This window comes from Engystomops pustulosus, chromosome 2 (genome assembly GCF_040894005.1).
Source record: "Engystomops pustulosus chromosome 2, aEngPut4.maternal, whole genome shotgun sequence".
In the NCBI taxonomy this organism is placed as follows: domain Eukaryota; kingdom Metazoa; phylum Chordata; class Amphibia; order Anura; family Leptodactylidae; genus Engystomops; species Engystomops pustulosus.
The window spans coordinates 57901749-57925117 of NC_092412.1; the positions used below are offsets into that span (position 1 = coordinate 57901749).

A 23369-nucleotide genomic window follows, 5' to 3' on the forward strand; every position below is an offset into this window, starting at 1 on the left:
AGGATAGCCTTTTGCCTTGAACCTGTCACTCAGAATTTTGCTTTGTTCCTCAAAATCTTTATTTGTGGTACAGTTACGTCTTATTCGTTTGTATTGACCATATGGGATGTTTGTTTTCCATTTTTTGTAGTGATTGCTGGTAAAATCAAGGTAGCTGTTTTCCTGGAGTAATGATGTACAAAACAATTAATTAATAAAGATTAATCCCTATTAATTAATAGGGATTAATAAAGTTTTATTCTATTCTAACCAATTTTTCGACCCCCTTTTCACTCCTACTATAAAGTCAGGGATGCGCTGACATGAAGGAGAGATCTCTCTGCCTCCATTATGCCTTATCTCTGCGAAATCTGCTGCTCATCGATGCTACATCACTCACTTCTTCCTGTGCCGTCTCACACACGCTCAGTGTGTATTGTAATATGGCCCCGGTGTGTATTATCTTTGTGTATAGCAAAGGGTTTTCTAACCCAAAATGCACACTGACACAGCGCATGTGCGAGACTGTGCAGGGGTAGTGACGTAACAGCAATGAGAGACAGATTTCACAACAAAGGGGTTGGCTGAGCTTGACTCTGGGATTCATCTAAACTCTCTGCTGTCTGAGGCAGGCTATAGAATAGCACCCCCTATGTACCATCCAGAAGTTTATGGTTGGTGCATAGTCTTGGCTTGATGGTTAAGCTCCCTGCCTCCCTCACTTGAGCACTGAGCACTCACTGGGTGTCAGCTGTATAATACTAATACCACGGAACAGAACCTGGCACCAGTCGTGGCAGTTAAGACGTGGATGTTAAGAAGTCCTGTAAGGGTTAAAACAGTGTCTCTTCACACCTAGTGCATTGTTGGTGAATCTGCTTAAAAGGATGTCCAGTTTCAGTGAATAAATGTTATTTTCTTTATAGTAAAAAATTATACAATTTTCCCATATACTTTATCAGTTCCTCACAGCTTTCTAGATCTCTGCTTGCTTCTATTCTATACAAAGCATCACGTGTCCCTGGTCACGTGATGTCACAAGGTGCATGGCTCATTACAGTAATCAGAGCAGTGTGTTAGAACGAGCCGTGTGTGTGACATCACATGACCAGGGACTGATTTTTATCCACTTGAAGTAAACATAAAAGCTTCCTTTATGACAGCAGAAAACCCTAAGGGCTCATTCACACGGCCGTCTGGGGGGACGTACATGCGGCCGCAAATTTGTCCCTATTGACGGCAATATTGTCCCGGCGGTGGTACGGTGCCACACATGTGTGGCACCAATCTGCGCTATACACTTCAAAAAGAAAGAGCATGCTCTATCATTTTACGAGTGTGCAGCCGTGCGCCGCTGTTTTCTATGGAGGGAGGAAAGGTCGCCTCCTCTTCACCTCCAGCACACGTCTGTGAATGTACTGTAAGGAAGTGATACAGAAAGTAAACTAGAACATGTTTTACTTTTCAATATACAAATAATATTTAAAACAACAATGAAATATTACTATAAGGGTGGTCTCACGTTGTTGTTTTTCACATCAGTTTTTTTTCACTGAACCCATTTTGGCCTATGGACGCATACAGATTGGTTTTATCTTCCTGGCTTCAGTAATTTGTCACTGATGCCTTACCCATTCTTTTCAATGGTCTTTTTCACACTTTTTCACTGATCAGTGGTCAGTTTAGAACTTGTTCTTTTTGTGACACTGGATCAGTGGAATAAAACTGAAGTGCGAAAAAATTGAAAAGAATGGTTCAGTAAGGTATCAGTGACAAAGCACTGAAGCCAGGAGGAGAAAACCAATCTGTATGCGTCCATAGGGCAAAATGGGTTCAGTGAAAAATCACTGATGTGAAAAAAATGCTAATTTGAAAACACCCTAAGAGGGGGGAAGGGGGGCACTTGCTATAATTCACCTCAAGAAGTAGAAAGTCTAAGTTCACCCCTGAAATTATTGATGAACTGAAATGTATTTAATTTCATAAAATGTAGCAACGCTGAGACATAACAGGATTAAAGGAGGATTAATTTGGAATTTAAGAGGAGCTGGATAAGGCAGTAGTCGTGGCTGCATATGTTTATTGCTGATGACAGGTTCCTTTTTTTTTTTAATCCACTCTTTTTTTATTCAACAGTTTTTCAGTTTACAACATTCAAAACAAAAACAGATATCCACCCCCCCCCCCACCCTCCAGAGACCTTACAGCATGAAAGGATCTTTTTTACATACAGTTTACATTATGCATTATACATTGTGTGATGGGGTTAGCAACTTTTACAAAAGACAGGTTCCTTTTAAATGAGAGGCGCACACCCGCTGCCCAGCCAAGACCAATAAGCGCTTCTATTACTGACTGAACTGATTAGAGGTGCAGGAGCCTGGGTAGCGTTGAAAGGAGGCAGGAGATGTGATTATTTTTTGTTTGCTCTGGGGTCTCTGGTAGAGATGGCAAGTTACAAGGAGTGTCAATTTGCCGGATTGGCTGTTGGGCTGCCAATCCGGCATTATGTCCGGGTCAGGTGGCTAAACCTGAACGATGAGCAAGATCATCAAGTCCACTCATCTTTGGTCTCCAGTATTAGCTGTATGCTCTGGGGTCTCCAGTATTAGCTGTATGCTCTGGGGTCTTCAGTATTAGCTATATGCTCTGGGGTCTCTAGTATTAGCTGTATGCTCTGGGGTCTCCAGTATTAGCTGTATGCTCTGGGGTCTCCAGTATTAGCTATATGCTCTGGGGTCTACAGTATTAGCTGTATGCTCTGGGGTCTCCAGTATTAGCTGTATGCTCTGGGGTCTCCAGTATTAGCTATATGCTCTGGGGTCTCCAGTATTAGCTGTATGCTCTGGGGTCTCCAGTATTAGCTGTATGCTCTGGGGTCTACAGTATTAGCTGTATGCTCTGGGGTCTCCAGTATTAGCTGTATGCTCTGGGGTCTTCAGTATTGGTCTGCTCTGCAGGTCTCTTGTATTTGTTTTCTCTGGGGGTCTCCAGTATTTATCTGCTTTGGGGGTCCCTCTATTATCATTGTTTTCCGCTTGGGGGTATTCATAGTTATTATTGTGTTATCTGTGGTCTCCGTTATTAATATTTTTATTCTCTAGGGTCTCTGTTATTTATTGTCTGGTTTGAATACTGTATTTATTGGGTGCTCAGGGTCATTATTATTATTTATGGTCTAGTCTCTATTAGTTATTGTATGAATGTTTCTAGGGTGGCGTTTAGTGTATGTAGTGATATTTTGTGTTGTACTGTGGTAGTCGATGCATCTAGAGTGCTGGTTACTACCAATAAAGGTTGTGTACTCTTGTTAATTAGCATTGTGCACAGTTTTATTAAAAATTGCAGATGAATAGACTGATAATATTGTGATCTCCAGTTATATAGAGGTAAAAAGATGACTTATTAATCTGTCACTGTCTGTGGTAATGTTGGCAGCCATGTTGTGAGGTTTTCCAGTGTGTGGATTTATCCTCAGCTAAGCACTGTACAAGAGATAGGGGGGATGAATGGTGATTGCGCATATTGATTTCCTTCCACTGGGCGGCGCTAGATTCCTTTTACCAGAATGCAGTCGCCTCGCGCGGTTGCAGTACCGCCACAGTCCCGCAGGTGTCAGTGTCCCCGCTGTCAGCCGCGTTGTGCAGGCTGGATGTCTGTCTGTGGTCATGTGACGTGAGGCTGGGCCTGGCATGGCGGCCGTAGCTATGCGCTGAGCTCCGGTGATTCAAACCCCTGGGCTTCATACAGTATATCCGGCCGGCTCCATGGCGGAGAGAGGCTTCGACCTGTCCGCCCTCCCGAAGGAGGTGAGGGAACAGCTGGCCGAGCTGGAGCTGGAGCTGTCAGAAGGTGAGAGGACATGGGAGATACCACTGCCGGGGAGCACAGGTGGAGCCGGGCGCTATGAATGGAGAGAGGGGGAGACATGATGGCAGTCACCACTCATCCAGTATAATGTGTAGCATACCCAGCTTTCCATAACCCAGACAGGCAGCGCACTGGAGGCAGACTGGACTGACAGTGTGATATAATATTATTATTATTATTATTATACACCTTATTATTACAGTCAGGCAGTGGCAGCGCTGTACCCCAATATCTCATGCTGTGCGCTCCCCATTATGTATCTCATACGTCTTGTAGTCATAATATATCTATGTTGTTCCATTGTGTTCCCTAGTCCTATATCTCTACAGCCCTATACATTGTGTGTCTTCCATGCTGTATAGTTGTCTTGTGTCCCTGGTTCCTATACATTGCGTCATTGTGTGTCTTCCATGCTGTATAGTTGTCTTGTCTCTGGTTCCTATACATTGTGTCATTGTGTGCCTTCCATGCTGTATAGTCGTCTTGTGTCTCTGGTTCCTATACATTGTGTCATTGTGTGTCTTCCATGCTGTATAGTTGTCTTGTGTCTCTGGTTCCTATACATTGTGTCATTGTGTGTCTTCCATGCTGTACAGTTGTCTTGTGTCTCTGGTTCCTATACATTGCGTCATTGTGTATCATGTATGTATTATAGTTATCATCATGTTTCACCTGTTCTTATTCAGTGTGTCATTGTGTATTTTCTATGGAATATAGTTGTTTTTCTCTCTGGCTTATATACATTCTGCCATTGTGTATCTTCTATGTCAAGTGTCTCTCCAGTTCCTATACTTTGTGTCATTGTCTTCCATGCTGTACAGTCGTCTTGTCCCTGGTTCCTATACGTTGTGTTATTGTGTGTCTTCCATGCTGTATAGTCGTCTTGTGTCTGTAATTCATATACATTCTGCCATTGTGTATCTTCTATGTCAAGTGTCTCTCCAGTTCCTATACTTTGTGTCATTGTGTATCGCTTATGGTGCATAGTCTTATATCTCTCTGACTTCTATACGTTCTGCAATTGTGTATGTACTATGGGGGATAATGACGTTTCTCTCTGGTTCTTATATGTTGTGTACCTTCTACAGGGTATAGTCAAGTGTCTCTCGGCTTCCTGTACCTTTATCTTTTTCTGTGATAGCTTCTATATGTTGTACTATTGTCTATGCCCCGTCCAGTGTGAGCGCAGGAATGTGTTGGCATCTTATCAATAAGTGTTAATTAATAGCGAGAGCATCTGGTGGCAAAACAAAGGGAAACCCTATGTCTATTGCTCTGCAGAAGAGCGGCCGGGTGACCTGTGCGATGTGCTGCAGTCCTCTTACGTTGGATATGGACAGTGCGCTATAGATGTTCTGACTGCCATTGCATACGTCATATTGTGAGAGGTTTTATGTCATTTATTTACATACTGTCGCAGTAGGGCCGTTCTTTCTGGGATCTGGTCCTATTATCTGTAGTGAAAGTGTCCTTGTGTGGGTACATGTAGGATTACCTTGTAGGGAGAAACCATGGAGAATCCTCTGGAGTGTTGAGAGCACAATATAATTGGGGTAATATTTCCCTGTGTTTACATCACGATTGGATTTCTGTGCTTAATAAGATGTTTATTGCATGTGTCATATTCAAGGTAGCTGTGGCCACCATCTGTCGCCTGCACTATTATTTGGGGGGGTTTATTTATTTGTTCTTAACCTCCGTTGGACAACATTTGTTTTGATGGCTCCCGTAGACTCCTGACCACGTTTTGGACCAGTTTCAATTAAGATAATTGGTCAAACATGTCAAAAAACGGATGCGTTTTCCAAAAAATGCATGCGTTTTTTTTGACGGGCTGCTTAAAAACGGGCCAAAAACGTGTTCAAAACGCCACGCGTGCCATCACCCTCAGGCCGCTTTCACACTTGACGTTTGTGATGCATTTTGAGATCCTATGCAAAAAACTCCTGCGATCGCATGTTGAGGTAACATTTAGGCCGGGGCCACACGCACCGCTTTGTCTGCGTTTGAAAACGCAAACGCAGACAAAGCCCATCCTAACGGGGGGAAACGCCTGCGATCGGGAACGCAAATTGCGTTAATTTAATGCAAAACACTGGCTGCTTGTTCCTGATCGCAGGCATTTCCATAGAAACGCCGATGCGATTGGGGTGCGGCCCGCCCCGGTAGGCGCGGCTTTGTTTGCGTTTTCAAACGCAGACAAAGCGGTGCGTGTGGCACCGGCCTTAGGCTGCATTCACACGTGAGGTTTGCGTTGCATTTCGAAAGCCTATGTAAAAACTTCTCCTGCGATCACATGTTGAGGTAACATTTAGGCCAGGGTCACACGTTCCGCTAGGCGTCTGTTCATAACGCAATGCTAGCACGCAGGGGGCGGTCCTCGGTCCAAACGCACATGCGTTTCCCTGCCTAGAGGAACGTGGGACCGCGGCAAATATAACAGTTCTGCTCTCAAACACTTCTGATAAATATCCCCCCAATGATTGTGTTTCATCACTTTTAACATGATGGGCCTAGTGTGAATGTGGCCTAAGAACTAAGTAACCCAAACAGAAATGACTGCCTAGCAGTGAAGGCTTATATCTCCATATTAATGTATGGATTGTATGCACTGGTTCTGATGTTATACTCCAGCATGACGTTCTCCTATACAATAGCGGGAACCATTTCCATGTGAGATGAGTATAGCTGAGCTGCAGGTCTGTGCACGCACCCATGAAGGTCATTGGATCACTGTGAATATTGCCTGTCTCCCGGTAATCCCACGCTCCGCTCCGCTGCCTGATGATCCCGGCGCAGTAGACTTCACGTCTCTCACGCTGATAGACGGAGGTTCATGTATCGGCCGTGCTCACACTTCATCAATGCTCCATAATGCCTTACAATTGTGGGTTTTAGAACAAAAACAGAAATTATAAGCGCCTAACACAATTTTTTTTCCTTAAATTCAGAATTGAGTAAATGTCCATTTTGGTGGTTGAGTTGCACGTTTCTTGTGTGTGAAGCCAGGGCCATTGCATTATGTATGCTGGCAGCGTCATTACCAGAGGCCTGTACAATGACTGCGCTCCCTGGGGTGTGCATTGAATAGCTATGAGCCCCAGCTGAATGAAACCTCCTGATATCATGGCTTTTTCATTGACTCCCCGGTAGCCGTGCGGCTTCTTGTGGAGTAATTCCGGGTTCGCAGCCATTGCTTCCTCTGAGCTTTCAATCCGTTGTCTAATCTCTGGGCGTTTCTGTCGCCTGAATGATGAAATGTTTCCAAGCCTCTGAAATAATAACACCTGGGGCACGAGCTTTCATTCCTCCCCTGAAAATCCAGGAATGATTTATGGCGGTAGATGTGTAAACGGAGCACAAACTTCATTAGATTCTGCTTCGTTTCGTCCTTTTCTATCAGCTTAATTTAAAAAAAAAATGAAATTATTTGGTAACCAAAACCAGGATGAAAGTGATGCAGGATAGTATGGAGCATGTATGTTTAAGGGCACGGTCACACGGTGCGTTTTTTGGTTGCGTTTTGAAACGCATTACAACAGCTGAGATGAGGTGATTTGACTAATTACATTACTATAACATTTGTGTTTACAAAACGCAGTGTAAACACAATGGGGGACATTTACTTAAAGTGTCGGTGTCTGCATTGGCTTTGTTACTGACCTGCTCTCGGAAAGAAGATACACATTTAATATTGTAGAGCTGTGCAGAGACATTTCTGTCCCCAAGCCCATTTTCTGTCCCCAAGCCCATTTTCTGTCCCCCAGCCCATTTTCTGTCCCTGGGACCAAAATCTGTCCCGAGCACCAGAAATGTGTCCAACAGTCCCTGCTAGACCAGTTTTCTTTTGGTCTACTTTCCGCCAGTTTACAGCGCCCAAAAATGGCTGTGACACATATTAATTGTGTCTGAGTTTCCACTCCGCCAAAGCCACGCCCCTTTTCGGAGAAGAGTCGGAGCAGGCGGGAAAAGGAATTTTTTCTGTCCCCGACAGCTAATAAATAGGTAGGAGAGCAGAACATGTGGTGAGAGCGCCACAAAACTGGCGGAAACGTCATAGTAAATGTCCCCCAATGTTACAATGCATTTGTTTAGGTTTTGTTAACACGTTAGTTAACATCGTGTTTACACTGCGTCTTGTAAACACAAATGTTATAGTAATGTAATTAGGCAAATCACCACATCTCAGCTGTTGTAATGAGTTTAAAACGCAATCAAAACGCGCTGTGTGACCGTGCCCTAAATATGTGAAAGCCGGTGCCCGATCGCACCGGCGTTTCTACGGTGTTTTGCGTTAAGCTGGTGGCCTTAGGCTGGTGCCACACGTGCCGCTTTGTCTGTGTTTGAAAACGCAAACAAAGCCGCACCCACCGGGGTAAATTAACGCAAAACACCGGCGTCTCCGTCCCGATCGCAGGATCCCATAGAAACGCCGATGCCCGCCCCCGTGGGTGCGGCTCTGGCTGCGTTTTGCGTTTTCAAACGCAGACAAAGCGGTGCGTGTGGCACCAGCCTCAGGTTGCGGTCACACATTCCGTTTGTAAATGGTCTTGGCCTTATCGCATATGCGTTTCCAGTGAAACACGTGCGATCGGTAACCAATTGCATGCTCTTCACTGGGGCCGACCCCAGAACGCGCTAATGTTTGTAAACGCAGCGCTGGCTGTATGTGCCATTTGTAAAGAGGTATTCATAGGCAGTAGATCAGTAAAATAAGTTTGTGTGTTAATATGCGATTCTGGTGATAAGGTTTTTTTTTTTCTGGCAGTAAATATCCTATTGTGTGTGGATATATCCTTAGGCCGTGTTTGGATTGCGTTTTTAAACACAACACAATACAGGAGCGGAGAAGAGGAGATTTGTCTAAACACACTGCTGTGAACATTTGTGTTTACAAAACACGATATTAACACATTGTGTTAACATTGTGTTTTTGCAAATGTTAACAGCAATGTAAATCTCAGCTTTTGTATCGTGTTTAAAAACGTGTCATAACGCGACGCTAGCGCACAGGGGGAGGTCCTCGGCCCGAACGCACATGCGTTTCCAGGGAAACGCATGCGATTGTTAAGCCGATCGCATGCGTTTCTCTGGAAACGCATGTGCGTTGGGGCCGAGGACCACCCCCTGTGCGCTAGCGTCGCGTTATGAACGGACGTCTAGCGGTATGTGTGACCGCGGCCTTATAAGTAAAGACTCTAGGGGACAGGATTACTGCAGATTTACTACAGATCCATAATGGGCTACACCGCCAAGCATCTGGAGGAAATTTGAATCGTATAGAAATCACAGTAAAAATCTGTTGAGGATTTACACTATGTCAAGTATATTCCAGCAAAATTCTCCCATGTGTGGACCAACCAATCGAGCTCTGGAGGAGAAAAGAACTCGTATCCGTGATGGTCCTTATAGTCCTCATGTCTGGTAGTCCTTAAGACAGATTTCCTCTGCCCTATATGGGGTCTTTGCCAGATGTTACAGAATAGCTGAACTCTGTTATATATAGATTTTTAAGAGGCTGTTTGTGTTGTGTCTTTATTGCGTTTTGGTGATAACTGTAGCCTCTAATCCATGGTCCATATTTCATCAGCGTATAATTTGTTGCTGATCTATAATATGGCCTCAAAAACCACTTTTGTGGCATCCAGTTTTGCAGGAGGCTGACAAATGATGGCAGGGTAGGGGATAAGAATCTAATCATTGAAAGTCTGACTACTGATATGGCTTCCCGTTCTCTGTAATGGGTTGAGCGGCGGTTCGTGGACTTGGCCTGCCGCTAGTATGGAAGTGTCAGAAATTGCTGTGCACAGCGCTCAGGCATCTACTGCATTCTTTCATTTTGCGTGATATCTGTATGGTATCTAAGAGTAAGCAGCAGCTCAGTTCATTGGTGATCTGTCTATAGTGAGGAGGGGAGAGAAGGAGTCATCGGCGCTGACAGCCACATAATGCTGGATTCCTCCTGAGGCTCATGGCAAGTCCTAACCAGTACTTCTACCCAGTTTATTAGACGACCTGCACAGCTTTTATCTTCCCTAATCTTGTTATTAGAACTAATGCTGGATCCTTTGTGCAGGTTTGTTATTGGACAGTATTTTATATATTTTACAAACAAAATACTTCCGCTTTATCAATATTTTGTGTATACATATTGTATATATTGCTTGACTATTTCCATTTGTGTTGAACTGTACGTATGTCTGAAATGTCTGAGCTTGCGAAAATTTCTTTCTAGGCCCCAAATTTGGAAAAAAATGTCCTTGAGTGTGTGGTCACACATGGCACTTGCGTTGCGTTTACAAACTGGGCAGGCCTCAGCCTGGTTGCATTTACATTTCATTTGCAAGACAACGGGTGCTGGTTACCGATTGCATGCGTTTTGCATTGTGTTCCCCCGGTGCTTGCTTTATGTTTGTAAACTCAATGCAAGCTTGGCATGTGACCCTGAGGGCGCGTTCACACGTTCTGATTGCATTGTGTTTTTCTGATTGCATCTGCATTTCTTCTGCTAACAAGCACGTAAACAATGCAAACGCCTGCATTTCATTGCAAATTCGGATGCGTTCAACACAAACCACTTCCCGTTCCAGTTGTCCTGGTTGTGACTGCACCCCCGAAGAGTCAGAACGCCCTTGTGTTAAGTGATCACAGGGCTGGATTCATGCTACACTGCTGTCCTATAGAGATCCTGTCCGCCTTCTGAGTTGCCAAACAGCCAGCACATGAGCAAATCTGTATGCACATGCGCCACTTGTGGGGACTGGATCTCTTCAGTACAGCAGGATGAATGCATCCCCCGATCACATGATACAGATAGGGGGTCATTGCAATGCATTAGATAGCACAATCATATGATTATTTATATGTGAAATGCAGCAAAGCGCAATGGGGTTATAATGTTATGAGTGACCTTATTTAGTGGTGAATGCACTCGCCTCCCAGAATAACCCTTTTACTTTAATCCAGCTAAAATCTATAAGGTCTCAGAGGGGCTTGTATGGTCTGCAAAGCACAGATCATGAGGTGGCTGTAGTTCTGGCTGGGACACCCGGAATCATAGTCATGTATGATACTAGGACACCCTGTGGGACTACCGTCCTGTACTGTATTCATGGGATGTCCAGCGAGGACTACAGTAATGTACATTGACTACATGGATCTCTGTATGTAGCTATATGACTGGTAAGTTCCATGTAAAGTGACTTGTGTCAGTGGGGAAATCCTGTTGTGTAGCTTGGTGCTTCCATTAGGGCGGCCTTTGTAGGATGTACACTATGGGATCTGCATATTTTCAGCTGGGATCTTGTGCCTATGGCTACATGTAAATCTCTAGGGGTTGTTTGGCCTATGCTGGGGTTAGTGTGCACTTGTTAACCCTTTCTCCCCTGTGTATTATAGGGTGTTATTCTGCGCCATGCTGGGTTCATTAGGATTTCGGTGCTGTGATGGAGCTGCAGGAAGCTGTTTTTTTTATGCGATGCAGTTAACAAGGACAACTTGTGGCTGTGACAATATGGGGGTGACGTTGCTTGACAAGGAACATTTGGAGAGGGGGAAGATGTGGGTGGAGAACAGAAGGTGATGGAGGGGAGATGCTCACGAGTAAGGCTGGTCATTTATGTCTCTGTGTTCACTTGTTTTGTAGACGCAAATCTCTTCTCCTCAACTGTTGTATTGCGTCTCAAAACGCAATATAAGCGCCACGTGTGAACGCAGCCTTAGGCTGGATTCACCTCACGTTTTGTGAGGGGGGATTCTGACGTGCCATTACAACGTATGGCACAGATGCCGGCACCAGAGGACCCCTTCCCTGTCCTGAATGCAAGGGTGGAAGGAAGTGCACAACTGCAGCAGGATGGCGATTGGCTGCTGCTTATGTACAGGGTCGTTTATCAGTAACGATATGGACAATGACATCCCCAGGTCCTCCCCTCCTGCTCAGTGACATATGCGCTCAGTAACTGTGGCTTCCGTGATGCTGCATCCCCTCCCCATAGGCTACTATTGTCTCAGGAGCGATCCTAATGGAAAGACCTGGCTTGCTAAATCTCTCCATCCTGCCTGTTTCAGCGAATGCAACGTACAGTAGTCAGAGGCCTCCGTCTCCAGGATATGTCAATGTGTACCCACTACGTATATACTAGGAGCTTTCCCTGCATATACGCTGAGCGCAAGCAAAAAACTAATGTGAACCCGGTGGATCTGTGTTTTGGTTTGGAACTATTAGGTACTTTATGGTCCATTACGTTATCGCTTGACCTGTTTGAGTTTCAATTGACAGACAATGGGGATCATGTATACAAGTGCAGCGCTAAATCCCAGAGGTTGCGCATAGTATACAGCTCTGGCTTTGTGGAATAGGAACTGGAATCGGTTTGGTTGCCCTTTACAACTGCTCGACATTTTACTTTTTATTCATTTTGGGTAATGCCCAGTTCACACCAGCGTTCAGTCGTCTAAATCATTAATAACGCAAGTCGATAAAATCTCAGTTGATTTCAGCAGACATTTATTTGCTTCCATTTGCACCCATTCCGTTAGGCCTCCGTTATTTCAGATGGAAAAATAGCGATGCCGGTTCCGTCCAAATTTTCTGTCCATTGGTAAACAATAGACATTTTAACAGATCTGCATTGATTGCAAAGGGTTCGGTAGATTGAAAATGTTACTTGGGTCATTTGATGGGATAGACCCGGAACCAAAAACCTCTTTCAAAATGTGTGGCCACCATGATGATCAGCTGATCGTCCCTGCTCCCTATCTTCACAATCCCTAGCACAGAACAGATTTTGGAATCCTGTATATAAGGAGGTCACAGGTAATGTGCGTGTTGTGTGGTAGTGAATTATCATAAATCCCACATCCTTAGTCACGGGAGTCGTGTGTCCTCCTGTGTTGGGTTTGATGCTTCTGTTTAGTCATGAATATGTCCTTCTGCTTGTAGAAAGCAGCCGCCCATCCAGATGGTGTTTACTAGTGAGAAGAAAGGTGAGGAGCGGATAATAACTCTGGCATCATGGCGGAAATCATTCCTTTATATGGTATTTGCCAGTATGATTTTGTGAGGAATCTCGACTTCGATTCCACAAGCCTCACTGGTCCTCAGAAGCAGGGGGCCTCATTCATCAAAGCTGTTGAAAACCCACACCAGCCAATCACAATGCAGAGGCATTCTATGCTCCTTGAGTGGGGTGGGGGAGATTCATGCTACACAAAAGAAGTGAAAAGTTGCATAACTCCATTATACTATAATTAATATATACCAAGGTTAATAAAAACCAGAAAACCCTTCTAGGATTGTGACAGCACGGCCATTCATTATTATTGGTAACAGGAATGTTCATTTATTTTCATTTTATTTTTTTGTATTTTGTAATTTATTTTGTCTGTAGTTTATTTTTATAAGCTAATTTACTGACCACGTTCCACCGCAAACACATTAATTCTGTTTTTCTTGCTGCGGTTTGTTTTGTGCAGTAGTAATGTGAGTGCAGAATGGGAACTGGCAGGATAAAGCGGTGTATATGGTCAGGCCGGGGCTGTAGACTTACCCTGTGATATATGTAATATTAGATGGTATCTGCTGTACACAGTAATCATCTAGAGGGCGGTTTGTATATACATCCCTTGCGGTGTCATCCGTGTAAACAGGTGACATTTGTTGACATGTAAACATGCAGTGTTTTGAAGTCCCCATGACCCATTTGTTGGATGTGACACCTCCCTGCGAGATGTGACACATTATCCTGTGCCAGGTGTGTGGAGGCAGCATGTCAACATAGACCGGAAGGTAAACGACGAGGACGTCCCTCGTATCGTCATTATAAGGGCACAATACGGTATTCTTTTTCTTTCCCAGTCCTTAACTGTCAATATGACTGATTCTTGTGTTATTAGTCCCACATAAAGCCTATAAGCAGTTCTGTTACTGTCCTTCACACCAGTGTAAGGCTACATTCACACGAATGTATGAGGAACGTATATATGTCCCCCATACACTTCTATGGCCTCACGGCGCCGTACGGGAGCGGTACAGTGCAGCACACTTGCGGCACCGTACCATTCCGAAGCCATGTCCTATCTTTCTACGGAATACGGCATTGTGCGCTGTGCTCATCCCCTGCTTTTCTCCCCGGCGCAGTTGTATGCCCGCCGTACCGTAGTACATCGTGTGAATGTAGCCTTATATGTAGAGGAGATCTGGGGATAATGCAGTGATCATGGACCACTGAGATTCTGTTGTGTCTGGATTCGTGTTTGTGATAAAATGACTTCCATATTTTGGGACTCTACTGTTAAAAAACACATATATGCCGAAATGTGGGATGAGAAGGAATAGCTGTTGGCTGAATCACCATTTTTTAGGTGTATTTAGTCCCCTAGTAGTGTAGATTTGTACTGTGTTATGTCTGACATAAAGAGCTAGTATTCTCCAAAGTTCACCATCAGATATACTCGGCCTCAAAAAGGTATCGCCTGATTTCTTCACTCTTCTATTTACTACCCAATACACATGCATGCTCAGCCAAATGTATGGAAGAGTCGTTCTCCATAACGTTTATGTGGAAGGGGTCTTAGCCTGTTAGAATGGAGTTAGGCCGTGTTCACACATGCTGCTATTTGTGTCAAAAATAGTTTCTCTTTTCTTCCAGTTTCACCCGGTACTTCTCACACGACAAATCGATTGATTGGGTGCTAAGGACAAGACCTTGGTGAACCAATTACCTAATTAGCATATGGATTAAAACTTGAATGTCCCAGAAACGGCATAATTGAGAGAAAGAATAAAGGTTTTTGAAATGATACTAGATTTCTATTACATATATATATATGCTTGGAAAGGTGCTAGAATCCCTTTAAGCTTGGTAGACCCCTTTAACATGTAAGGGAATGTAATAAGCACTGGAAAAGTATTAAGGCTACACGTGGTCAATGCACTTTTTTATTTTTGTTTTGGTGCCCTCTTCACTTTTTGCATCCCTACGGCTGCGAAATCTCTAGCTCCCCTCTGTTTCTTCTCTTTGTACCTCTGTGCCTGGATTTTTAGGTCCTGATCAGAGGTTTAGGTTTTCCTTTTTACGAGTTTCATTTGATACTTTACTTTATGGACTTTAGCGATGCCACAATGCTCCGGATGACTTCACAATGCTTTTATCATCCTTGTAAAGTAAGAGGGTAGCACCGGCCCTTCCTGAAGGATTATGTACAGTGGGATGATGTATGGGATCAATGGATTTAATAGCATTTTAAATGACTTGAAAGCTTGAGTTATCCATCCTAGCACTTGTCATTTCGGGTATTTCTTTGCTATTTCCCGCAGAGGTAAATTTGCACAGTCACTTTGTTATTCCTCTTTTACACATACATGTTTTGTATGCTCTGTGTATTGATAAGTGACTGCTTCTCCAAAATGTATTGAGCATGTGCCGATCAATATATTCTCATTAATGGGGATGACTTGTCTTCTTCTCCCCTGTGCAGTATATGTCTAAAAGCAGCCATGATACTTCTACATGAGGTTATTTTAAGCTCTGAGCATTCCTATAAGTATTAGCGCCTTCATTAATAATAATCAGGATTAGATTAAATAGTTTACTGCAGTCATTTTCTTGTATCTCTTCTTCTTTTTTTTTTTTTTTTTTTTCAAGTGAGCGGAGGGTTTATTGTAATTACTTGTTTATATTAATCCAGTATGTTAAAAATAGACCAATGTTATATATTAGACTGTCCGTAAATATCCTGGAACCCTCATACACATTCACTCTCGGCTTGACTGAGCATGCATGTATGTAGGATAGATATCTCTTGCTGCGGCCTGTCACTCCCAGGACCAAAAGATGTGGCTGGAAATGTACCACCCAATCATCATGGGGGGGAGGGTTACATTGGATGAGGTGCCAATTTAGGATCCTTTTAACACTGAAAAGAAATCTGTCCATTAAAGAGAGCCTAGAAGCGAATGAGGAATGTGGCTGCAGTTCCAGATGATGGCCACTACACAAAGCCCTGGTCTAGAGCTTCCGGCTCCATGCCCTGTGTTAGTTGTGGGCCGAGAATGTGACCTCCCACCAATAAAACATTGATGTCCCATGAGAATGGGCCAACACTAATTCCTAATATAGTATTTTTATTTTTTTATTAATAATCTTTATTTAGAGCCATCAAGTTGGCAATTTAGTAGAATGGTAATTTATAGTGCATTTCTCTACAGCGTGCTGCCTGCATGTTATAACATTTGCAGCCGGTAGGAGAATCGCCAAAAACTACTTGCATTGTTTACAGTTGTATGGTACACACAGGCTACATGCACATGAGTGTGGCTAATTCTCTAGGCTTGAGCTTATTTACTTCAGTGGGTGAATTTGTCCCTTATTTTTGCTTTTCTTTAGGTCCCTCCCACATATATTGGATGAAATCTGCAGGGTAATACACCAGAGGCGTAGTGTATAGGATTTATCCGAATCCCTTCTGCAGCGGATACGGCTTTTCAGTGCCCTATATTTAGTGAGAATCAGTTTTTCACATGATTGAAATTGCACAATTTAAAAATAGCACTGGGTATGTAGAAACCCTAATCTTCAGAAAATGTAGACGAGATCTAGGTTATTCCAGGTCACCAGAGATCTAGGGCCCAAATCAAAGCTGATGTTAGAGAAGACGGTTGTGAATACGTCACTGTGGTTCCATTTGTTTTTTTTTTTACAAGTTCTATTTAAATCGCACATCCTGCATCTAATATGTTTTATATTTATCCATCATAAATTCATCCGCCCACACTTCTATTCCAGACTAGAAGTGACATGCTGGGGTAATTACATGAGCCTCTGCCAGTTATGAACATAGACTAGTTTACGTGAATTTCTGAATTATTAACATGTTTTCCAAAGACATGTGTAGACTGTAAAGCTTCTTCATTGCCTTCTCTCTATTTTCTGAAAGTACATATTGCCGGAAGTGGACTGGAGGCTGATAAAACCACATCACGTCTTCGTCCACCGGATTAAATAAACTGTCTGTTAAAAAATATGCTTGCAGTAGAAACTTTTAAAGAATCGTAACAAGTGCAACTCCCAAATGTGGGGAATCAAATTTAGCAAAACCTATGATGACTTCAACATTGAACAACCCTAAATTTTTCCAAATTATATTTTTTTATAAGATGCCAGCCCCTGCCGCCCCTCCCTCCCCCCGTTATGTAGCCGGCCGGCAACTGACCACGCCATATAGCCTGTCAAGCCAAGCTTTTAATTAAAAAAAAAAAAAAAAAATGAACACTGTACTCGCCTTTCCAACGCCCCCTGCAGGTCCTCTTCTTGCTTTGGATGCTCCGGTGCCTCATCAGGTTGTTTGGCTCCTCTTCGCCTCCTGGCGCACGGCCGGCACACACAATGACGTCAGCCGCTTGCCGATATCATTGTTTGTGAGCCGCCGGCATCGCGAGGGAACACAAAGAGGAGCAAGAAGACTTGAAGTGGCACTGGAGCCTCTGAAGGAAGGGGGGCGTGAGTACATTGTTAACTTTTATAATTGAATTAAGTATAAACCGAGTTAGGGTTTTTTGTGCTGAAAAACTCTGCTTATACTTGAGTATATACGTTATGTGCAGTTTGCCTCATTAGGGTGCAGGGATTGCCTCCTTATTGAATTCTGGTGCATGGTCTTCAATTATATGGTGCCTTCTGCACTGTTCTGTACATTGCGTATGCCCAACAGACAGAAGTTGCTATCAGACTGCAAGATACACTCCACTGGTGTGGGCTCATGTGAGCCAGACTAGTGACATCGAGTAAGGATCAAAAACTGCAGCAGGGGCTTAGATTAGTGGCTCTGGTGATGCACCCCAAAGCACTTCAGGCTCAGCATATTTATTCAAACACTTGTTCGGGAAATAAAGTATCGGGAGATCATTGGTATCTTCGGATTAGGGTTTTTGTAGGACCTAGAAGATTTTTGTCTCATTTTTAAGAACTAAAGTTACATGATTGATTCTCTTAAATGGGATTTCCAGAAATATCAAAAAACCCCAGGGGGCCAGGGTGGGAAAGAAAGGAACGCATACTTTCCCTCCCCCATTTAATATAAAACAGATAATCATAAATTTTAACGGTTGTCTGCAGAAAATTGTGAAGACTGATGAGAAAAGTTGTGCAACATTATATTGTAGTTTTTGCCTTAAAATTTTAGGTTAAAGGGGTATTCTCGTCTCGGCATTCACATTCAGTTTGATGTATCTGCCATATATAAACATTTCTTCAATTAGATGTTATTAAAAAATATGTTCCTGTGTGAAGATAATTTCTCATAAATGTAGTCATTTTGTCCCTTAGAAACGAGATGGCTTCCTCGGATACGGCCACGTCTGCTGACAAGGTTGCACAAAGAAACCAAAGGTTTTTGTATATGAAATGTCCGGGAGTTACTACATGTCCCACAGCCGTCCTGTGGTAATGATCCCTGAATCCTGGTGGTCCGGCAGGACTCAATAGCGCATGTCTGGCCACCGCTGCCAGAGTGTGACGTGGTCGTAACCGAGGAAGCCATCTCGTTTCTAAGGGACATAATGACTACATTTATGAGAAATTATTTTCACACAGGAACATTTTTTTTAATAACATCCAATTGAAGAAATGTTTATAAATGGAAGATTAGTGAAACTGAATGTGAATGTCGAGATGAGAATACCCCTTTAAGTTTCCTTTTAATTTTGGAAGTAAAGTAGTTTTTTCCCTATTGCAGTCCATATACCGATCAAGGTCCATTAAGACACATGCTCCAAATTTGTGACTGTAGCTTCTGTTTCACACAAATTCCCCCATACGTTGCCCCACTCTTTTTTTTCTGTTTTCTCTAGATCCCTTTAAGTAATATGTAAATAAAACATTTTAGAAAACAAGCTCTTAAAGACCCCAAGGACTAAATAGTGAGTATTCTCTTTGTATTATATGCCGTTCTGTTTTATCAGCAAGGTATAGTTTATCTTCTTCATTGTTAAAGCCGCAGCCTATGGAAAGAGCTCCCTGTAATCCTGCTCCCATAATACGTTACATATTAACGGCGTGCAGACAGGTGGCATGTGCACAAAATGAGGAATTGTGGAACAAGCCGAAAAAAAAGGTGAAGTCAACACAGCTGTAAAGGAGAAGTCAAACTGCTTATGAAAAAAGTTTGGGAATATTTGTCCATTTGTTGCTCTATTTTTTTTTCTTTTTTTTTTTTTCTTGGACAAAGGCTGAAAGTACAAAAAAAGTTGTAGGACTTTTTCTTGATAGCAGTGATAAAGAAAATAAAAGTAATGATTGACTCATGTCTATATTATGTCTATATGACATTGTGCTCATGATGCCGCTCTTTATAAGGACGTGAGGAAAAAGTTACAAGCACGTTACAATAAATTGTTAGGCTGGAAGAGTTGTGAGGAACTTGATATGAGGCCACTTGGTCCTATAAACTTGGTCAAAGCATTGACCCAAACCCAGTCCTGGAGAACTGAAATGTGGTGTTCATTTCAGCTGAACTGGTTTCAGGGTTGTAAATTTGCCCTTCATTAGGACCAAGTTTGTCAGCCATACTCAACGGTGGGCAAGGGCACTTAGACTTGTGACTGAGAACATTTCAATATCTCCTACCCTATTGCTTCTCTACAAAAATTTCCCTCTAAAGACAGTTCCTGGGTTACACTTACCAAATATATCTGATCCGACTTGCATACAAATTCAACTGAAGAGAAAACCTACAGAACCCATCTTGTAACTCCAGACAAATTTAGGAAAATTTGGGTTGTCATGAGAGCAAGGATAACTATAAAGCTTCACTGCAGACACCTTACAGCTGATCATTGCAGACTTGGTCTAATGTACAGTAAATTACCAACATTCAGAAAGCTTCACCAGAGGTCACAGTGGGCAAAGAGGTTCATTTGTAGCTAGGAGTCTGTAGGTTATGTGATCGTAAATCGGGGGCTGCTTGTAAATTCTCAGATAAATTACCATAGGCCCTCCTTATTATCCTTCCAGGTCTTGTTTCCCTAATTCCCAATGCCCTCTTTGTCCTGGTGAGATGGTCGCCAGTTCTTTAGACTAATCTATATACAGTCTGTATCAGAGAAGACTATGTGTGGTTATCAGAGCTGAATAGACCGAGGAGCTGGTGACCGTTTTACTAAAGAAGAGGGAACTGGGAATTGAAGGATCCACTTCTGGTAGGGTGTCCAGACTTTTACTAAGCAGGTTCAGTAAATCCAATAATTCACATGTTGGGCTTTGTTCACATTTTTTGAGGCTCATCCAAACTATCAGAAGAAGACTCTAAAAGAATCGGTGGCCAAATTCAATGGGATCACCCCCATCCCCAAAAACAATGAAGTTATGTTGAACACCTTGGTTTATTTATGTTGAATTCTAGTCAGAAGTCCTATAAGTACTTTAGTCATAAGGTTTAGTTCAATGTATTAAGGACATTAGCGTTTCAGTGGGGCTAGAGAATAGTGGTGACCCCTGAATAAGCTCCTGTGGACCATGATGGAAGCGATGGCCGGAGTAAGCCATAAAAAAGTAGGAAATCACAGGGAACAGTAACTTGAGTTTCAGAAGAAAATTATGTGTGTGAAATTGAATGGCGCAGAATTATTTTAAATATTCTACACATCCTTCTGATTTTACTCATTCACGTATCTCTTTCCATATCACATTTGATTTATACTGAATGCTGACCTGTAGCCGAAATTTGTACAAAAAAAACTGCTTAGTAACTTTGTTACAGGCACCAGCCTTCAAGTTTATGAGGCCTATGAGGGAATGTGGTGTTGGCTTGACGGAAAAATGTGTGTAGTTAATGTTGGATACCTCTGGAATTGGCTTAACTCCCCTAAGCCAAAAGAATTGGGTACTTCACCATTGTGGAGGGTCTCGGGGAGTGGGAAAACCTGTACACATTAGATAGTTGGCCGAACCTGTTAAAAAAATTTTTTTTGCTTTTTTTTTTTTTTTTGGGGTTTCTTGCACACATGATGGCTGTCAGCTGTTTGGCTTATGACTACCCCTCCTGATTCCCTTATACACTATATATGGGTAGTGAATAAAGAAGATGTATGGCCTCAACTCCTCTCTCAGAAAGAAAAGAGGAGAGTGTGGAAGCCCCATACACATTAGAATCTGATGACTTTCTAAAATGTACATTGGATTTATATGTGTGTTGTGGGGGCAGGGGGAGTTTATGGAGTCCAGAGTTTCCACAGGTTCTGCTAGATTTGCATGGTTTTCCTATTATAACACCCGATGAATGCAGCAACAAATCAATTGGACCTACCAAGTGACGTTGGTATCCATCATGGGAGAAGCGAGCGGCTCCCATACAGGCAGTGGTCAGACTGCTCCAATGAGATTGATACAATGGGGGAAATTTATTAACACACTTGTCTGTCTGAAATGGTTTTGCCACATTTCTTCAAGGATTTTAAAACTTTTTTTTTTTGCACTTTTCCAGCTTAGGTGGCCTTGTTGGGACAGTGGTTATTGTCAATGGGAAATAGTCCTAGCGCCAGAAATTGTGGTGCACAGTTTAGAACAACTACAAATAGGTGTAAAGTAGGAACGGACATTTTTAAATTGGACCAGAATTCGTCATGGCAGTAATAAATCTGGCGAAGCAAAAGATTAGAGTTTTCTAGCCAGAGACTGGCAGAACCTGAGACACATTGGTAAATTCTTCCTGGTGTGTATGACCTGCTTTAGACTTTTATACCGTTTCTGACTGGACATTGGAAGGGTGAAGGGGGGTAAGATCGCACTGAGGGCGTATACCGGTGGTCCCCTTACAGATGACCCCTAGTTACAGACGGACCCCTCTGCCCACTGTGACCTCTGGTGAAGCTCTCTGGATGCTTTACTATAGTCCCAGACTGTAATAATCAGCTGTAAGGTGTCTAATGAAGCTTTATTGATAATCTTTGTTACCATTAGATAAATTATTGAAAATCCAATTGTCACCAGGACAAAAAATTTTTTGTCTGTATTTACAATTCTAAACTACCGTATACCTGTTCTGACTTGCATACAAATTCAACTTAAAAGATAGGTTCTGTAGGTTTGTTCTTATGTAAGCGGGGACTGCCTATAATATTCTCCTGATATTGCCTTTTAGCATTACTGAGGAAAGAAACTTTTTTTTATCAGAATATTTGTTTCTTTTATTGTTCTTTTGCTCCACATGAACGACACAAGTTTGTAAGATGCAGGTGCTCTGATAACAATACTTGGCTCCGAATGTAGGATTCGTAACCCTAAGCCTAGATGTTTCTCCTGAAACTCATAGGAGAGTCCAGATCTCCTCTCTTTCACTTGATAGATGTCTTATTTCCTTATATTGTTCTCAGAGTTTATTTTGATTCCAGTTCATGTTTTGTTCATAGTCACAGCTGCCATAAAAATGGAAAAGCTTCTACTGAAATGAAATGAGCGCTGACGGAGGGAAGTGGTTATGACTGTAGACATATGATATCATTCAGGTGAAAGTCCCTTTCTTATCACCATGTCGGAGTGTTGTGTCTGTCATGTGGCATGTCATGAGCTCTTAGTATATTGCCAGTATAGACAAATACTTAGACATGGAGATAAATGTATAGTATAATACAGCAACTGAACAATATACAGTCGGAGTGTATTGTATAGTGAATAAAAGAAAGCAATAAACTATATTGTCACGCGCCTTCCATTTTTAGCTATAGTGGGAGTGTAGTATTATGTTCTGGCCATGTATTATTGATGAAACCATTCTATAAGAATTGGTCATTCAGATGCGCTGTTAATGGTTATGGTCTCGTTTCTGGCTTCTATGGATAAGTCCCAAGTGGAGAGCAAGGCATTATGGTCAGCCATTATTTATGGTGTTAATTTTCAGTTTTCTTCCAAATCATCATCATTATTTCCAAAGGCGTTCTGTCCATAGTAATAGATGAAAAAGTAATCCCAATTGCCCGAAGAACACGACGATGGTCGGTCTGTAAATGATATGTCCTGGGTGGATTTCACAGTCCGGAGGAGGGGACTCTGAGCAGTGAAATATAATGGAGTAGCACCAAATCATGATAATGGTCCAACCATGGTTGTGGCCTTCTGGCCTAAGGGCTTCTGCACTCATTTTGGAATGAAGAGATTAGAAAGTTGCTGAATGCTATCAATGTTATCCCTGGTTTTATAATACGTCTATTTTCTGCTGCAGATTTTTACCTCCGTGAATCTGCAGGAAAATCAAAATTAAAATACAGATATATTTCATGTGTATTTTGGGCCAGGTTTTAATGCCCATCACAGCAGGCCTATTCACACCATTGTAGGAATTGCTTGGAATGCTGCACTGGCTTTGGATCATTGTTAAAGAGGACCTGTTACCAGATTTTGACCACCCTGAGTAACAATGCCTGCTGGTAAAGGGTTACAAGTCCTCCCCATATCACCTAAAATTAGCTTTCAGTGGGGCACTGTACCATAATTATAAGTTTTTCTGATATGCAAATGAGCTTTTGT

At 42.6% G+C, this 23369-nt stretch overlaps 1 protein-coding gene across 2 annotated transcripts in view; it reads left to right on the top strand.

Annotated features, from left to right (window-relative positions):
- The first annotated feature begins 3595 nt into the window (after nucleotides 1–3595).
- The window catches only part of DIP2B (disco interacting protein 2 homolog B), a 137254-nt gene continuing 117480 nt past the window's right edge, over nucleotides 3596–23369 (top strand). Inside the window, exon 1 of one of the 2 annotated variants that reach the window (XM_072134746.1) lies at nucleotides 3596–3831. In XM_072134746.1, the coding sequence (XP_071990847.1) occupies nucleotides 3747–3831 (85 nt within the window). In that variant the 5' untranslated portion in view covers nucleotides 3596–3746. The remainder of the gene's footprint in view (nucleotides 3832–23369) is intronic. The other variant, XM_072134745.1, reaches the window with a different exon arrangement.